The 19,050-nt window shown below is 45.8% G+C and overlaps 1 protein-coding gene across 1 annotated transcript in view; it reads left to right on the forward strand.

Annotated features, from left to right (window-relative positions):
* Positions 1-19,050, forward strand: part of LOC120050245 (pikachurin) — a 55,872-nt gene that overhangs the window by 25,498 nt on the left and 11,324 nt on the right. Inside the window, exons 5-16 of the mRNA XM_038996840.1 lie at positions 2,545-2,680; positions 5,182-5,348; positions 8,342-8,457; positions 9,233-9,653; positions 10,939-11,039; positions 11,137-11,237; positions 11,488-11,632; positions 12,032-12,221; positions 13,607-13,732; positions 15,254-15,497; positions 15,741-15,852; positions 17,841-17,957. Of these exons, the coding sequence (XP_038852768.1) occupies positions 2,545-2,680; positions 5,182-5,348; positions 8,342-8,457; positions 9,233-9,653; positions 10,939-11,039; positions 11,137-11,237; positions 11,488-11,632; positions 12,032-12,221; positions 13,607-13,732; positions 15,254-15,497; positions 15,741-15,852; positions 17,841-17,957 (1,976 nt within the window). The remainder of the gene's footprint in view (positions 1-2,544; positions 2,681-5,181; positions 5,349-8,341; positions 8,458-9,232; positions 9,654-10,938; positions 11,040-11,136; positions 11,238-11,487; positions 11,633-12,031; positions 12,222-13,606; positions 13,733-15,253; positions 15,498-15,740; positions 15,853-17,840; positions 17,958-19,050) is intronic.

Below are 19,050 nucleotides of genomic sequence, written 5' to 3' on the forward strand. Positions count from 1 at the left end.
AACAGCTCAGACACAAGAGGTATGTGGCAGGGTCTACAGTCAATCACGGATTACAAAAAGAAAACCAGCCCCGTTGCGGACCAGGATGTCTTGTTTCCAGACAGGCTAAATAACTTTTTTGCTCGCTTTGAGGACAATACAGTGCCACTGACACGGCCCGCTACCAAAACCTGCGGGCTCTCCTTCACTGCAGCCGAGGTGAGTAAAACATTTAAACGTGTTAACCCTCGCAAGGCTGCAGGCCCAGACGGCATTCCCAGCCGCGTCCTCAGAGCATGCGCAGACCAGCTGGCTGGTGTGTTTACGGACATATTCAATCAATCCTTATCCCAGTCTGCTGTTCCCACATGCTTCAAGAGGGCCACCATTGTTCCTGTTCCCAAGAAAGCTAAGGTAACTGAGCTAAACGACTACCGCCCCGTAGCACTCACTTCCGTCATCATGAAGTGCTTTGAGAGACTAGTCAAGGACCATATCACCTCCACCCTACCGGACACCCTAGACCCACTCCAATTTGCTTACCGACCCAATAGGTCCACAGACGACGCAATCGCAACCACACTGCACACTGCCCTAACCCATCTGGACAAGAGGAATACCTATGTGAGAATGCTGTTCATCACTACAGCTCAGCATTTAACACCATAGTACCCTCTAAACTCGTCATCAAGCTCGAGACCCTGGGTCTCGACCCCGCCCTGTGCAACTGGGTCCTGGACTTCCTGACGGGCCGCCCCCAGGTGGTGAGGGTAGGTAACAACATCTCCACCCCGCTGATCCTCAACACTGGGGCCCCACAAGGGTGCGTTCTGAGCCCTCTCCTGTACTCCCTGTTCACCCACGACTGCGTGGCCATGCACGCCTCCAACTCAATCATCAAGTTTGCGGATGACACTACAGTGGTAGGCTTGATTACCAACAACGACGAGACGGCCTACAGGGAGGAGGTGAGGGCCCTCGGAGTGTGGTGTCAGGAAAATAACCTCACACTCAACGTCAACAAAACAAAGGAGATGATTGTGGACTTCAGGAAACAGCAGAGGGAGCACCCCCCTATCCACATCGACGGGTCAGTAGTGGAGAAGGTGGAAAGTTTTAAGTTCCTCGGTGTACACATCACGGACAAACTGAATTGGTCCACCCACACAGACAGCGTTGTGAAGAAGGCGCAGCAGCGCCTCTTCAACCTCAGGAGGCTGAATAAATTCGGCTTGTCACCAAAAGCACTCACAAACTTCTACAGATGCACAATCGAGAGCATCCTGTCGGGCTGTATCACCGCCTGGTACGGCAACTGCTCCGCCCACAACCGTAAGGCTCTCCAGAGGGTAGTGAGGTCTGCACAACGCATCACCGGGGGCAAACTACCTGCCCTCCAGGACACCTACACCACCCAATGTCACAGGAAGGCCATAAAGATCATCAAGGACAACAACCACCCAAGCCACTGCCTGTTCACCCCGCTATCATCCAGAAGGCGAGGTCAGTACAGGTGCATCAAAGCAGGGACCGAGAGACTGAAAAACAGCTTCTATCTCAAGGCCATCAGACTGTTAAACAGCCACCACTAACATTTAGCGGCCGCTGCCAACATACTGACTCAACTCCAGCCACTTTAATAATGGGAATTGATGGAAATTATGTAAAAATGTACCACTAGCCACTTTAAACAATGCCACTTAATATAATGTTTACATACCCTACATTACTCATCTCATATGTATATGTATATACTGTACTCTATATCATCTACTGCATCTTGCCATCTTTATGTAATACATGTATCACTAGCCACTTTAAACTATGCCACTTTATGTTTACATACCCTACATTACTCATCTCATATGTATATACTGTACTCTATACCATCTACTGCATCTTGCCTATGCCGTTCTGTACCATCACTCATTCATATATCTTTATGTACATATTCTTTATCCCTTTACACTTGTGTGTATAAGGTAGTAGTTGTGGAATTGTTAGGTTAGATTACTTGTTGGTTATTACTGCATTGTCGGAACTAGAAGCACAAGCATTTCGCTACACTCGCATTAACATCTGCTAACCATGTGTATGTGACAAATAAAATTTGATTTGATTTGTATACAGTATGTGGTGGTATATTAATATCATGTATGGTATACAGTGTGTGGTGGTATATTAATATCATGTATGGTATACAGTATGTGGTGGTATATTAATATCATGTATGGTATACAGTGTGTGGTGGTATATTAATATCATGTATGGTATGCAGTATGTGGTGGTATATTAATATCATGTATGGTATACAGTGTGTGGTGGTATATTAATATCATGTATGGTATGCAGTATGTGGTGGTATATTAATATCATGTATGGTATACAGTATGTTGTGGTATATTAATTTTCTTCCTGTTGTCATGTTGTTGTTTATTGTTTCCTTCCTTGTAATTCCCCCTCTAGGATGAATTTATTTGACTTTGTAAATCGAGCATGATCTTACATTGAGTTCAGCGGGACATTTAAATGTCACATGACAGGGTTGTTATTTCCCATCCGCAGAGATGTGTATGCCTCCGTCCCCTCCCACTCAGCCCACTGTCGTGGCCGTATCGGACACAGAGCTTGCGTTGTCGTGGACACAGGGTGAGAGTGAGGGAAGTGCACCAGTTCTACACTTTCTTGTTGCTTACATCAGGTACGTTCATACAGTGACTATTTAGCTTACGCTAGCGGTAAACACTTCTAGTCAGTCTTCTACTTTTTTCTTTAACCTTTATTTAACCAGGTTAGCTAGTTGAGAACAAGTTCTCATTTACAACTGCGACCTGACTAAGATAAAGCAAAGCAGTGCGACAGAAACAACAACACAGAGTTACATGGAATAAACAAGGGTACAGTCAATAACACAATAGAAAAAAAAGAAAGTCTATATACAGTGTGTGCACATGGCATGAGGAGGTATGGCAATAAATAGGCCATAGTAGCAAAGTAATTACAATTTAGCAGATTAACACTGGAGTGATAGATGAGCAGATGATGATGAGCAGATGATGTTGTGTAAGTAGTGATACTGGTGTGCAAAAGAGCAACAAAGTAAATAAAAACAATATGGGGATAAGGTAGGTAGATTGGGTGGGCTTTTTACAGATGGACTATGTACAGCTGCAGCGATCGGTTAGCTGCTCAGATAGCTGATGTTTAAAGTTAGTTTGGGAAATGTAAGTCTCCAGCTTCAGCGATTTTTGCAATTCAGTCACTGGCAGCAGAGAACTGGAAGGAAAGGCGGCCAAAGAGGTGTTGGCTTTGGGGATGACCAGTGAGATATACCTGCTGGAGCGCGTGCTACGGGTGGGTGTTGTTATCGTGACCAATGAGCTGAGGTAAGGCGGAGCTTTACCTAGCATAGACTTGTAGATGACCTGGAGCCATTGGGTCTGGCGACGAATATGTAGCGAGGGCCAGCCGACTAGAGCATACAGGTCGCAGTGGGTGGGTGGTATAAGGGGCTTTTGTGACAAAACGGATGGCACTGTGATAGACTGCATCCAGTTTGCTGAGTAGAGTATTGGAAGCTATTTTGTAGATGACATCGCCGAAGTCGAGGATCGGAAGGATAGTCAGTTTTACGAGGGTAAGTTTGGGTAAGTCTAGATTTGATTTTGGATTGGAGATGTTTGATATGAGTCTGGAAGGAGAGTTTACAGTCTAGCCAGACACCTAGGTATTTGTAGTTGTCCACGTATTCTAGGTCAGAACCGTCCAGAGTAGTGATGCTAGTCGGGCAGGCGGGTGCGGGCAGCGAACGGTTGAAAAGCATGCATTTGGTTTTGCTAGCGTTTAAGAGCAGTTGGAGGCCACGGAAGTGATTAGGGGAGGGTTCGGAGTGATTAGGGGAGGGTTCGGAGTGATTAGGGGAGGGTTCGGAGTGATTAGGGGAGGGTTCGGAGTGATTAGGGGAGGGTTCGGAGTGATTAGGGGAGGGTTCGGAGTGATTAGGGGAGGGTTCCATCGCGCACTAGCGACTCCTGTGGCGGGTCGGGCGCAGTGCACGCTGACACGGTCGCCAGGTGTACTGTGTTTTCCTGTGACACATTGGTGCGGCTGTCTTCTGGGGTTAAGTGGGCATTGTGTCAAGAAGCAGTGCGACTTGGTTGGGTCGTGTTTTGGAGGACGCGCAGCTCTCGACCTTCGCCTCTCCTGACTCCGTAGGGGAGTTGCAGCGATGGGACAAGACTGTAACTACCAATTGGATACCATGAAATTGGGGAGAAAAATAAGAAAGAAAAGAAAAGCCCTCTGAAGACAGTTTTTATACCTTTTTGCAGATTTGTTCCACTCTAGAATGCATGTTTCAGTTTGATTTCTCAACTCTACCAAACCACAGTGGTTCTATTTGAACAGCCGTTTTCTTCACACAGTCCATTTAAAATGAGAAGTATTGATTTAAAAAATAACATTGACTTGAGGAAAGTGAGATGGACAGTATTAAAAGTACCAGCTGTACATGTTCAACTCTGATCACCTCACCCTGCCAAGCTTCTGACAAGACAATTGTCTGATTTGTAATATCCTCATGTTCCCAGCCAATAGAGTAAGATACTGTTTCACGCCTGCTAGAACAAGCAGGTACTTGGATTTGGGTTGATCCGTTGCCCGATTCTGATATCAAAGGGCAACTTTGAAAAAAGGTAGAAACGGTTGTTTAAATGGAGCTACATCAATATACGTATCTCTTCTATTTTTAGACCACAGCATATTTTCAATTTCATATGAACATTTGCTGAAAACACTATCCCGGTGTTGCCTGCCAATCATTTGAGAATGAGTTGTGTTTCTGTGTTAAGACGATCTGTGTTAAGACTCAACTTTGACCTGTGAACCATGTTGTGACTGGAAGTGTGCAGGACAGGTGTGCAGTGCGTGGTGAGAACCCTGTAAGATAACCTGGAAGTTATGCAGTCAGTGGCCCTCTAGTTAAGTAGAGCATGAAGCTGGAGAAACACGCCCGTTAACAAGGTGCAGACTAACACAGACCATGAATTAAGTTGCACACTCCATATTCCTCCCAGTTTAAAAAAATAAATAAATGCATTATTTCATGAGATATAATTTTTTTCTCTCAATGTTTTATATTCTGAATAGTGTTTTAGTCAGTGCACCAGTGTAATTCCTATATGAATGGTCTCCTCTATACAGGCCTGAGATGGACACAGAGTGGACCTACATCAGGGAGCCCATTGAAGCCAACTCCATGGTACTGAAAGGGTTAAGCCCCGACACGGAGTACCAGTTTGTGGTCCGAGCCGCCAACGTCCATGGAGTGAGCCCTCCTAGCGCCATCAACAACCCCATCCGCACCCCTGGTAACTGCCCCGCCACTGTGTGTGTGTGTGTGTGTGTGTGTGTGTGTGTGTGTGTGTGTGTGTGTGTGTGTGTGTGTGTGTGTGTTTGTGTGTGTGTGCGCATGTGTGCGTGCGTGCGTGTGTGCGCGCACACGGAGAGAGAGGTGTGCATGCATAGAGAGCGTATGTGTTTTCTGTCCATTTCTTTAAGTCTATGGAGATAAAGCGATAGACTTAGACCGGGTCCAGAGAATTGTATTTTCCTATTGTTATAATGTAAATTACAATTGGTGTGGTGGGGGGGGAAGGGAGGTTTATGGGCTGATTGATATTGACATGAGAGAGAAAGAGGCTGTGTCACAAATGGCACACTATTCCCTACATAGTGCACTACTTTTGACAGATCCCTATGGGCCCTGGTCAAATGTAGTGCACTATATAGAGAATAGGATGCCATTTAGGAGGCTACCAGAGATAACCCCGAGTCTCCGGATCAGTACTGTCTTTATATGGGAGAGAGGGGCCATGGTAGACTAGCAGTCTATGGGCAAACATTAGCAAGTAAGCTTTACTCTGGTGTGTGTGTGCGTGTGCAAGTATGGAAGTGTGTTTTTTGTTTGTTTGCACACACACTGTATTAGGTAAACATAAGGTTATAAATACAGGTTGGAGGTAAGACTCCCAAATAGGTACTGGAGACAAGTTTAACCCTTTATAGAACAGAGAGAGGTTCCTGATGCCATGTTGTGAGGAGGACTGTGGGGCCTGTTGTCCTGTCAATCCAACTCCTAGAGCCATGTGGGTGGACGGCTGGCGCGCCGACACATGGTGGCAATCACAGGGTTAAACTGGACTGAATGAAGCATCTTAAGAGAGGCTGTCCCAACACACTGCGTCACAAGCCTGCCCCCCCTCACAGGGCGAAAATCGGGTTACGCCCTGGCCTTATCAGACAGGATTAAGAGCGGGGGGATGGGGGAGGTTTGCCCCCCGCGGGGAAGGGCGGGTTTGTACAGGACTTGACTAGCACCCATATCTCCAAATTACCTCCCTGCATGACCAAAAACATGGGGCACGTGAGGGGAGGGAGGCAGGGAGGGGGGCGTTACACATCCCCACTGTCTTATTTGTAGTTCCCTCCCACAAAACAAAGAATAAAGAGGGCAGGATCATTTTAATGCCAATCATCTTTACCATAACACATTGAGGACTCTGTTTTCACTCTGATTGAAAACGTTTTCTCCTTACTTAACACAACCCATTTTATCCCCACTTCTACATTGTGGTCAATAGTAACCTTACCCCACTCCTACATTGTAGTCAGTAGTAACCTTACTCCACTCCTACATTATGGTCAATAGTAACCTTACCCCACTCCTACATTATGGTCAGTAGTAACCTTACCCCACTCCTACATTATGGTCAGTAGTAACCTTACCCCACTCCTACATTATGGTCAATAGTAACCTTACCCCACTCCTATATTATGGTCAATAGTAACCTTACCCCACTCCTACATTATGGTCAATAGTAACCTTACCCCACTCCTACATTATGGTCAATAGTAACCTTACCCCTCTCCCACATTATGGTCAGTAGTAACCTTACCCCACTCCTACATTATGGTCAGTAGTAACCTTACCTCACTTCTACATTATGGTCAGTAGTAACCTTACCCCTCTCCTACATTATGGTCAGTAGTAACCTTACCCCACTCCTACATTATGGTCAGTAGTAACCTTACCTCACTCCTACATTATGGTCAATAGTAACCTTACCTCACTCCTACATTATGGTCAGTAGTAACCTTACCCCACTCCTACATTATGGTCAGTAGTAACCTTACCTCACTCCTACATTATGGTCAGTAGTAACCTTACCCCTCTCCCACATTATGGTCAGTAGTAACCTTACCCCACTCCTACATTATGGTCAGTAGTAACCTTACCTCACTTCTACATTATGGTCAGTAGTAACCTTACCCCTCTCCTACATTATGGTCAGTAGTAACCTTACCCCACTCCTACATTATGGTCAGTAGTAACCTTACCTCACTTCTACATTATGGTCAGCAGTAACCTTACCCCACTCCTACATTATGGTCAATAGTAACCTTACCCCACTCCTACATTATGGTCAGTAGTAACCTTACCCCACTCCTACATTATGGTCAATAGTAACCTTACCCCACTCCTACATTATGGTCAGTAGTAACCTTACCCCACTCCTACATTATGGTCAATAGTAACCTTACCCCACTCCTACATTATGGTCAGTAGTAACCTTACCTCACTTCTATATTATGGTCAGTAGTAACCTTACCTGACTCCTACGTTATGGTTAGGAGTAATTCTTTTGAGTTTGTTCTGCACACACACACACAAACACACAGCATTAAATGTGAAATAAAACATTTAGGTTGGGGATTCTAAACATCATGGTGTTTTTGTTTCCTACTGTCTGGCCGGACTCAGCCTGGTCTCTGTCTGCATGGTCAGTCGTATATCTGGGGGACAGGTTCCAGTATGTGGTGAAACAAGCTCTCTACACTGTGACAGGTAGACCTGGGACAACTACTGTATTAGCCTGGTCCCAGATCTGTTTGTGCTATTATGTAAACTCCTTGTCATGACTTTGACACAACAGCACAAGCTGATCTAGGACCAGGCTACTACTGTATATCATCAATCCCTATAAAGGGGATCATCCACCAACATTTATTAGCTAATCATCATCATCACCCTCAGTACCATGGGCTCCCTGTGTGTTTGCTGCCCACTCGACCAAGTCCCCACCATAGAGTTGGATAGAGTACTTGCCACAAGGCCTGTGTTAGCATGGGCAGCTATTTCCAACTCTATGTCCCCCCACCTGTCCATCTGTCTGGAGAGTCAGACTAACTGTGACATTGTGACTCACTGTGCTCTTATCATAGTCTCATGATGCTGATATTGTTACTTGTACTGTACACGGTATCGATTTAATTCTATACATAATAGTGTCCATATCCATAGGCACAGCAGAGGTTGGCAGCAGCGGCTATGGCCAGCGCTACATCACAGACGGCAAGATCAAAGATGAAGACGGATTTGACATAGACGACTCTGACTACGATGTCTTCATTGAGGAGGTGGGTCATCATGTACATCAGGGCTCTGGGGTTAAGTTTTCCTTAGGTACAGATCTAGGATCATCTTACCCTCTCTCAATCCTAACCTTAACCATTAGTGGGGGAAAGGAAAAACTGTCCCAAGATCAGTGTCTAGGAGCAAATTCACCCTAGACCGGTCACAGGGGCCCTAGAAACCCAGGAAAGCCACCCTACCAATCTTATCCTTATCTCAGTCATATCCCAATCCGGAAGCTATTCTCAGGGCAAATATTTAACAACCGTATGTTCCAGTTTCCTTTTTCAAAAAGCACTTTCAATACAGATTATCCATTGAGATTGGTTTTTGGTCCAGGAATAGGGGTCATTTGGGTCCAGGAACAGGGTTCATTTGGGTCCAGGAACAGGGTTCATTTGGGTCCAGGAACAGGGTTCATTTGGGTCCAGGAACAGGGTTCATTTGGGTCCAGGACCAGGGTTCATTTGGGTCCAGGAATAGGGTTCATTTGGGTCCAGGAATAGGGTTCATTTGGGTCCAGAAATAGGGTTCATTTGAGTCCAGGAATATGGTTCATTTGGGTCCAGGAACAGGGTTCATTTGGGTCCAGGGACAGGGTTCATTTGGGTCCAGGAATAGGGTTAATTTGGGTCCAGGAAAGCAGCTATATAAGTATAACTATACATTTGGCAACACTGTTTGTTTTAGGCATGCACCCAGTCTGTCCAATAACTAATCCAGCAAACTAAACTAACCGTGGCAGTGGCGCCCCTCTTACTCCATCTTGCCGTTTCAAAGCTGAAGCCGTTCCCTGCCATTCCCAACGGTGACAACCAGAGATCCCAGCTCCGTTCCCGGTCTGGAACGCCGTCCTCTCAGCCAGGCGGGAACGTCATCTACAGGATGGGCACGGCCGCACCCAACGCCATCCTCCTCCCCTCACCCCCCTCTGACCCAGAGCTGGGCTCCCCACTTACCCCCGTCACCCCTGAGCTGATCACCATGAGCCCCACCACCGACAGCCCTTCCCCCACCACCCTGCCTCCCACCACCCCCACGCCCCCCATGACCCAATGGATGGGCCCCGTGCCCAGGCTCTACGACCTAGCCTGTGAGGACACGGTGTGCCCCCCCGACAGCTTCTGCCTCAGTGACTACGACAGCGGAGGCTCCCGTTGCCACTGCAACCTGGGCCGCAGTGGTGACATCTGCTCCTACGGTGAGTCAGTCCAGGTCAGGTCAGGTCAGGGGGAGTTAACCCTGTGATGACAGGACTTGGACCTTGGATTAGGACAGGGACTTGCCAGCTTTCTTCTCCCCCTGCTCCTCTTCCTCCTGCTCTTCATGCTTCTCCTCCTCCTGCTCTTCCTTATCTTCTGCTCCTCTTACTCCTGCTCTTCCTCTTCTTCTGCTCCTCTTACTCCTGCTCCTCTTCCTGCTCTTCCTCCTGCTCTTCCTCTTCTTCTGCTCTTCTTACTCCTGCTCCTCCCCCTGCTCCTCCTCCTCCTGCTCTTCCTCTACTTCTGCTCCTCCTGCTCCTCTTCCTGTTTTTCCTCTTCTCCTGCTTTCCCCCCTCCTCTTTCTCCTCTTCCTGCTCCTCCTCTTTCTCCCCTTCCTCCTCTCCTCTTCCTGCTCCTCCTCTTTCTCCCCTTCCTTCTCTCCTCTTCCTGCTCCTCCTCTTTCTCCCCTTCCTCCTCTCCTCTTCCTGCTCCTCCTCTTTCTCCCCTTCCTTCTCTCCTCTTCCTGCTCCTCCTCTTTCTCCCCTTCCTTCTCTCCTCTTCCTGCTCCTCCTCTTTCTCCCCTTCCTCCTCTCCTCTTCCTGCTCCTCCTCAGAACTATACTCAAAGCATCTTATCTCCTGAGTCTTATAAACCCTGACAATAATTTGACTGACTTTATTGAGTGTTTTTAACCCCTCTCCTCGTGGGAGAATGGATCAACCCTGTGCAATCGGAGCGTTCTATCCTCTGTAATTTGTGGGGGGGTACCCCAGAGACAGTGGCTGAGTTTGGGTCTATAGACATCCTTCTGGAAATTATCTGTGTCCTCTCTTTCTCTGAAAACGTCTCTCTAGTGGAGATAGGGTCTGTGGATAGGGTGTCTCTGGTGTAGGCCTAATTCTGTGTCATGAACATAAATTGATCATGTGGAGCACAAGGAGAAGGGGGGGGGTCAGAGTTTTGAATATGTTTGTGTTTCACCTAAATTCAACTGGGTTGTATTCATTATTCACCAAACAGAAGACACAAACTAAAACAAGGATGGACTATACCTGAGCTTGTCCAATAACCAACGCTCTTTTTACCTTCCGTTGTAAAGCCTTTTGCCACGGTGTGCCCTAATGAATACCATCATGATCTTCCACCTGGTTCTGCCTTGCACTCCTACATTTTTGAGCCCCAGTATTTGAATTCAGTTGAGTGTGTTGCATGTTCGCACTGACTTGATCGATGCCATTGTAAAACACAGTGATGAGCTGGTGTTTCCTGCTCTGTGTTTGCCAGGAGTGACGGTGCAGTTCCCAAGGTTCTATGGCCACTCCCACATGACCTTTGAACCTCTGAAGAACTCTTACCAGACATTTCAGATGACCCTTGAATTCAAGGTACAGTACCATACCACTGGTTGTGTGTCTGTGTGTGTGGTCCGTGCATGTGTGTGTGTATTTCCGTCTGTATCTGTGTGTGTGTGTTGTGTGTTAGGCAGACTCGGAGGATGGCTTGTTGCTGTACTGTGGGGAGAATGAGCATGGCCGTGGAGACTTCACCTCTCTGGCTCTTGTACGAGGCAAGCTGCATTACAGGTGTGTGACCAGTGTGGTTGCGGCGGGTTTGTCAGGGTGTAGGGTGAATTTTCCCCTTGATGCTGATCTTGTGCCAGTCTTGCATTTCCCCCACTAATAATTAAGATTAGTATTGGGGGAGGAGAAGCTGATTCTAGATCTGTACTTAGGGGAAAATTCATCCCAGACTGTGTGACAGAGATTATGCATGCTGTGATAGGGTCAGTGTGGTTGTGGCGAGGGAGACAGACAATGTGTTGTGGTTTTGCAGGTTTAACTGTGGCACTGGGGCAGCTCAGATAGTCAGCGAGACTCGCATGGTGCCGGGACAGTGGCACACTGTCACCGTATTCAGGGACGGCATGAGTGGCTGGCTGAGAATGGACAACGATACGCCCGTTTCAGGACGCTCACAGGTGAGGGCAGAACACACCAGTGGAGCCAGCAATATTTTAGATTGGGTCGATATTTCACTGAGATAGAAGTATGATCTATAATGGTCTGTGTATCAAATGGCACCCGATTCCCTACATAGTGCACTACTTTTGACCATAGCCCGATGGGCTTCCTTATGGACTCTGGTCAAAAGTAGTGCACTATGTAGGGAATAGGGTGCCAGTCCTGGTCTAAAGTAGTGCACAATATAGGGAATAGGGTGTCATTTGGGATGCACACATCCATGATTGACAGGTGATAATCCCTCTCATTAGAGAGCTTTGGTGCATCACTTTTTCTATTTCTCTCTTTATGTTTTGCCAGGATTAGCTATAGATTTGCTTGACTGTAATGGTTGACCCTCTCTTTCTCCCCCACAGGGACAGTACACCAAGATCACATTCCGAAGCCCGTTGTACGTGGGAGGGGCTCCCAGTGCCTATTGGTTGGTCAGGGCCACAGGGAGCAACCGGGGCTTTCAGGGCTGCATCCAGAGCCTGACCGTCAACAACAAGGCCACAGATCTCAGACCCTGGCCCCTAGGCAGCGCTCTGAGCGGGGCAGACATCGGTAAGGGACGGGGTCCGATCCATACACGTCTGGATGTCTAGCTATTTGTATATCCTCTTCATTCCCAATGGTTTCTGATGTTTCTTTATGTTTTTCATTCAAGTCTTATAATCGTAGTCTTTTACCTCTAGTTTTAGTTCTAGCACTTCTAACAGAATGTCACTTTGTCCAATTACCATGAATATTCTGATGTACTGTAGTCCATCATCCCATGTCTTTGGCCATGTCTGTGGAATGAATCTGTCCCCAGGTCAGATTTGAGCTGGAGAGTTGTCTGGCTTTCTGTAGGTCAACAGTCAGACACCATATTGATTAGTGCATTTATACCGGGTGTGGAGTTGAATGGACAGTCAATGTTGATGAGAGTCGACAGAACGAGGGAGATGCACCGCTGGTTCTCACTCTGTGTCAAAGTGGTAACTCACACTGTAGCACCACATAGGTGAAATCAATGAGGTGATTCGTCCAAAGAAAGATGATATGAAATACACATCCCATCCCATAATGATGGTATGTAGAATAGGGATAGACAGCAGTGAAAAAAATAGACTTCACTTACGCTTGGCTCTTCGTCTGTGGTAGTGTCATCCACATTCCATCTATTGGTCAAGTCTGGCTGTACAAGTAAATTCATTTAGAGTTAGAGGGCAGTTAAAGGGATAGTTCATTTAGAGTTAGAGGGCAGTTAAAGGGATAGTTCATTTAGAGTTAGAGGGCAGTTAAAGGGATAGTTCATTTAGAATTAGAGGGCAGTTAAAGGGATAGTTCATTTAGAATTAGAGGGCAGTTAAAGGGATAGTTCATTTAGAGTTAGAGGGCAGTTAAAGGGATAGTTCATTTAGAATTAGAGGGCAGTTAAAGGGATAGTTCATTTAGAATTAGAGGGCAGTTAAAGGGATAGTTAATTTAGTTAAGGGGCAGTTAAAGGGATAGTTAATTTAGAGTTAGGGGGCAGTTAAAGGGATAGTTCATTTAGAGATAGGGGGCAGTAAAAGGGATAGTTCATTTAGACTTAGGGGGCAGTTAAATGCATAGTTAATTTAGAAATGGGGGCAGTTAAAGGGATAGTTCATTTAGAGTTGGGGGCAGTTAAAGGGATAGTTCATTTAGACTTAGGGGGCAGTTAAATGCATAGTTAATTTAGAGATGGGGGCAGTTAAAGGGATAGTTAATTTAGAGTTTGGGGCAGTTAAAGAGAGAGTTCATCATCATCATAAAACACAAAACACATCATCAGAAATGTAGCTTTGTTCTAAAAGTGAAAACTTGACTGCACAATTTCTTGGGATTGTATTAACAGTGGACACCTTTTTTGTTGTTGTTGTTGTGAACTGTTTCTTTAAACCCTGCAGCGCCTGTGTGTATCCTTTCTGTTTGTTCTCCAGGTGACTGCAGTGACAGTGTGTGTGAGATGATCACCTGCGACAACAGAGGGATCTGCTTTGCCAACCGAGCGGACGGGTACATCTGTCTGTGCCCTCTGGGCTTCAGAGGCATGCTCTGTGAAGAGAGTGAGTCATCTTTCTGTCCTCTAGTCTGCGTCACAAATGGCCCATAGGGCTCTGGTCAAAAGTAGTGCACTGTGTAGGGAATAGGGTGCTATTTGGGATACATCATACTGTACTTCTCTACAACACAAACTGTATAATGCCAATTGTGAATAAATGTAGATATTAAATACTGACTTCTGCCCATTCAATCATACTTGACATCAGACATAGATATGTTTCTTTCTTGTGCTACTTAGATAGATCAGCCACACCCTGTATGCTACTTAGATAGATCAGCCACACCATGTATTCTACTTAGATAGATCAGCCACACCATGTATTCTACTTAGAAAGATCAGCCACACCCTGTATTCTACTTAGAAAGATCAGCCACACCCTGTATTCTACTTAGAAAGATCAGCCACACCCTGTATTCTACTTAGATAGATCAGCCACACCCTGTATTCTACTTAGAAAGATCAGCCACACCCTGTATTCTACTTAGACAGATCAGCCACACCCTGTATTCTACTTAGATAGATCAGCCACACCCTGTATTCTACTTAGATAGATCAGCCACACCCTGGATTCTACTTAGATAGATCAGCCACACCCTGTATTCTACTTAGAAAGATCAGCCACACCCTGTATTCTACTTAGATAGATCAGCCACACCCTGTATTCTACTTAGATAGATCAGCCACACCCTGTATTCTACTTAGATAGATCAGCCACACCCTGTATTCTACTTAGATAGATCAGCCACACCCTGTATTCTACTTAGAAAGATTAGCCACACCCTGTATTCTACTTAGACAGATCAGCCACACCCTGTATTCTACTTAGAAAGATCAGCCACACCCTGTATTCTACTTAGATAGATCAGCCACACCCTGTATTCTACTTAGAAAGATCAGCCACACCCTGTATGCTACTTAGATAGATCAGCGTTTCGATTTTGAAACATTTTCCAACTCCTCTCCCCTAACCCTATCCCAAACCTGTCACCCTATCCCAAACCTGTCACTCGATCCCAAACCTGTCACTCTATCCCAAACCTGTCACTCTATCCCAAACCTGTCACTCTATCCCAAACCTGTCACTCTATCCCAAACCTGTCACTCCATCCCAAACCTGTCACTCTATCCCAAACCTGTCACTCTATCCCAAACCTGTCACTCCATCCCAAACCTGTCACTCCATCCCAAACCTGTCACTCTATCCCAAACCTGTCACTCTATCCCAAACCTGTCACTCTATCCCAAACCTGTCACTCTATCCCAAACCTGTCACTCTATCCCAAACCTGTCACTCTATCCCAAACCTGTCACTCTATCCCAAACCTGTCACTCTATCCCAAACCTGTCACTCTATCCCAAACCTGTCACTCCATCCCAAACCTGTCACTCTATCCCAAACCTGTCACTCTATCCCAAACCTGTCACTCTATCCCAAACCTGTCACTCTATCCCAAACCTGTCACTCTATCCCAAACCTGTCACTCTATCCCAAACCTGTCACTTTATCTCAAACCACTGCCAGGTTTCCTGCTGTCTCTGCCGCTCTTCAACGAGACCATGTTTTCGTACGCCAGCGCCCCTTGGCCCCAGTCCCTCCTCAGTTACCTGTCCTTCATGGAGTTTGAGATCACCTTTCAGCCGGCCAGTCCTGACGGCACGCTGCTCTACAGCGACGACGCCAGCAGCCGGGACTTCTTGGCCATCAACCTGGTGGAAGGATACGTGGAGTTCCGCTTTGACTGTGGCTCTGGAGGGTCTGTCATTAGGTACAGGCTTCATTGAAAGATCTATGTTTAGAAGATATGCCTTTGTTACGACTGTTTTCTAGTGTTTGTAGACTTGTGCTGGCAACTCTTTGTTCATATGTATAGGAAATGATGACTGTTTGACCCATGCTTTTCCTGTCTGTGTGTGTCTGTGTCTGTGTCTGTGTGCGAATGTGTGTCTATGTCTGTTTATGTACATGCGTATGTGTGTCTCTGTGTGCGTGTGTGCGCGTGTGTGTGTAGGAGTGAGGAGCAGGTCAGTATAGGCGCATGGCATGAGCTGCGGGTCTCTCGTACAGCCAAGAGTGGCATCCTGCAGGTGGACAACCAGAGGCCCATGGAGGGCATAGCTGAGGTACAGGACTGGACTAGGATTTGACATTTCCAACAACTTTCCCCAAATTCCCTGGTTTTCCAGAAATCCTGGTCGGAGAATTACAGATGTCCTTCCTTTTCTATCCTGATTCTGGGAATTGTTCGATTGGGATTTCCAGAAAACATTTTGTCAGCTGGTTATTGTCACGCAAAAGACTGTCTGTCTCACGGTAATTGACCGTTAATTAACATGAACACGTTTTGCACGTTTAGCAAGTGATCATTTGAAACAGGTCCTATACACTGGATTTAGAGTTCTTTGGCAACATTAGTTGTGAATGATACAAACCTTAGAATGTCTTAGAAATCAAACATATATGGGCTGCATGATGCGACTATAGGCTATTGATGATTTGAGAAAGTCACAAAAACATTGTTGCCACCCATAGCATTGAATGGAAGGAAAGCCAGCGAGCATTTGGCCTCCCTTGATAAAGAAATATATAAAATAATAGCCAATCAGCGTTCAGCTAAACTGAGTGAGCTCAGCTGTGATTGGTCCTGGTGCACACAAAAAAAGTGTCAAGGGAAGCCAGTTTGGATTTGTCTTCAGACCAATCACATCACGAGCCAAACGTCATTATTGACAGAAAAAAAATTGAATTGTTGCATCTCATTGTGTTGTTGTCCTCCGGTGGCTAGCTAGCTAAAATCGTCCCTTTCCTAAATTAGCCATTACATTTGGAGATAGGGATTTGAACTTGTGGTTGTACTTAATTCTCCGTACTGGCCAATGATTATAACGGCGAATCTGATCCAACCATACATTCGTACATTGTTTTGCCCCTGGCCTGAGAGGATGGAAGTTCAATATGTAGCTAGACTTAATATGCTAATGTTAACTAGCTGGCCTGGCGCGCCGTTGCCCATGAAGTTAAGCTAGCGAGCAAGTATTTTAGCCAGGTAACCTAGGACAACCAAAAATAATAGCGTGTACTGTATGAAATAGTCATATACTGTCAGGCAACATGAAAGAGGAAGATGGCATTGGCAAGTAGAGTAAATCCACATGTTTTCACACATACATGCACACACACACAAACACTCACAGAAATCAATACCATGGACAGCCACATCATATTTAGCTTACATTGATTGGACTAAATCGTTTTTGGTATCTTTTAGTTGTCACTGTATTAGACTAAGCAGAGGAGATTAGATGATGTTGAAATAGTGCTGGAATAGTGGAGGCAGCTCCTGTTTTCTTTGCGACTTGTGGTAACTCTCTGTGGTTCTAAATCAATAGTTGTTTAGTTGTCCGAAAAATGTAGGGAAACATTACCTTGCTTGACCATGCTGTAGGTCATGTAACTGTTTGTTACATGCCATATGTTTTGTTGACTTCACCGGACAGATGTTGCTCTCTGGTTTTGTAATGAAACAAATGTGTGGTTGAATTTATTCTGCCACTGTGTCCAGAGTGCATAAAAGGAGATTACCGTGACTCAATGCTCACGTGGAATTTTACTGCGTTTTTCTTGTCCGATTTTTCCTGAATTTTACATTTCTCATAACTGCCTGTAGTATGTTCACCACAACATCCCTACACTTGACCATGTAACCTGACCAGGTAAAAACTCTAGGGCACAGTGTTTACCTAGGTCAGGAGGCATGGTAAGGAACAATTCTACTGTGACTTCACTCTACTGTGATTCTACTCTACTGTGAATACTGTGACTCTACTCTACTGTGACTCTACTGTGAATATGGTGACTCTACTGTGACTCTACTCTACTGTGAATACTGTGACTCTACTGTGACTCTACTCCACTGTAACTCTACTCTACTGTAACTCTACTCTACTGTGACTCTACTGTAACTCTACTCTACTGTAACTCTACTCTACTGTAACTCTACTCTACTGTGACTCTACTCTATTGTAATTCTACTACACTGTAACTCTATTCTATGGTGACTCTACTGTGACTCTACTGTACTGTGACTGTACTGTGACTCCTCCTCCTCCAGGGAGCCTTCACTCAGATCAAGTGCAGCTCTCCTCTGTACATCGGCGGAGTTCCACAATATGACAAAACCAAGAGCGCCGCGGCCGTGCTCCGCCCCTTCAGCGGCACCATCCAGAAGGTACTGTTTCTGTATAGATGACTCAGGTTGAGGGGCTGAAACAGCCGTACCTCCTGCCCTGTCACACCGGCTGCTTCCCAAATGGCCCATAGGGCTCTGGTCAAAGATAGTGCGCTATGTAGGGGAATAGGGTGCCACAGTCTCTCCGGGGGTCCGTTCAGTTCGATTACATGTTTGCTACATTGTGTAACGTCTTGTACTGAACGACACGTTTCTTGAACATTCTTGACTTTGAGGTACGTTTGCTCCGTTTTGGTGGGTGAGGCGAGGTGTGGCTTGAAGCAGTCAGTGAACGTATTTAAAGGGCAGGGGCTATTCCGACAGCGTTCCCAAAGCCACAACCCAACCCCTCCCCGTTTTTTTTCAGCTGGTCGTTCAGAACATCACCTGTTTCTGTTTTTAATTGAACATTGCATTATGTGTTTTCGTACTGAACACAGCCCAGTTGTTAGGTTCTTACTGCATGTGTCCCAGAGTTCCTAGTAAATAATGAGTCAGATGAAGAGTCAGATGAAGAGTCAGATGAAGAGCCAGATGAAGAGCCAGATGGAGAGCCAGATGAAGAGCCAGATGGAGAGCCAGATGAAGAGTCAGATGAAGAGTCAGATGAAGAGTCAGATGAAGAGCCAGATGAAGAGTCAGATGAAGAGTCAGATGAAGAGTCAGATGAAGAGTCAGATGAAGAGCCAGATGAAGAGCCAGATGAAGAGCCAGATGAAGAGCCAGATGAAGAGCCAGATGAAGAGCCAGATAATGAGTCAGATAATGAGCCAGGTGAAGAGCCAGATATCCCACAAACACAACTGATTTGGCTTTTCAAATACATGTTAAAGTGTTGGGATGGCCCATCTGACCACAGTATTTTGACTTTTGTGTATATTTCTCCTCGATTGTTCTTAATGTGTGTACTGTGGCAAGTTGACATATATTTTACAATGGTCAACTCAATTCATTAATTTATTCATTTGTTTGTTAATTCATTCAGTACTTCATTCATTAATTTGTTCGTATAGGAGAAGGAAACAATGATTGTTCATTTAACGTTCTCCTCATCTACCTGCCCCCCCACCCTCCCCTCTACTTGTTGTGTCAG

The sequence above is a fragment of the Salvelinus namaycush genome, chromosome 1 (genome assembly GCF_016432855.1).
Source record: "Salvelinus namaycush isolate Seneca chromosome 1, SaNama_1.0, whole genome shotgun sequence".
Lineage (NCBI taxonomy): Eukaryota > Metazoa > Chordata > Actinopteri > Salmoniformes > Salmonidae > Salvelinus > Salvelinus namaycush.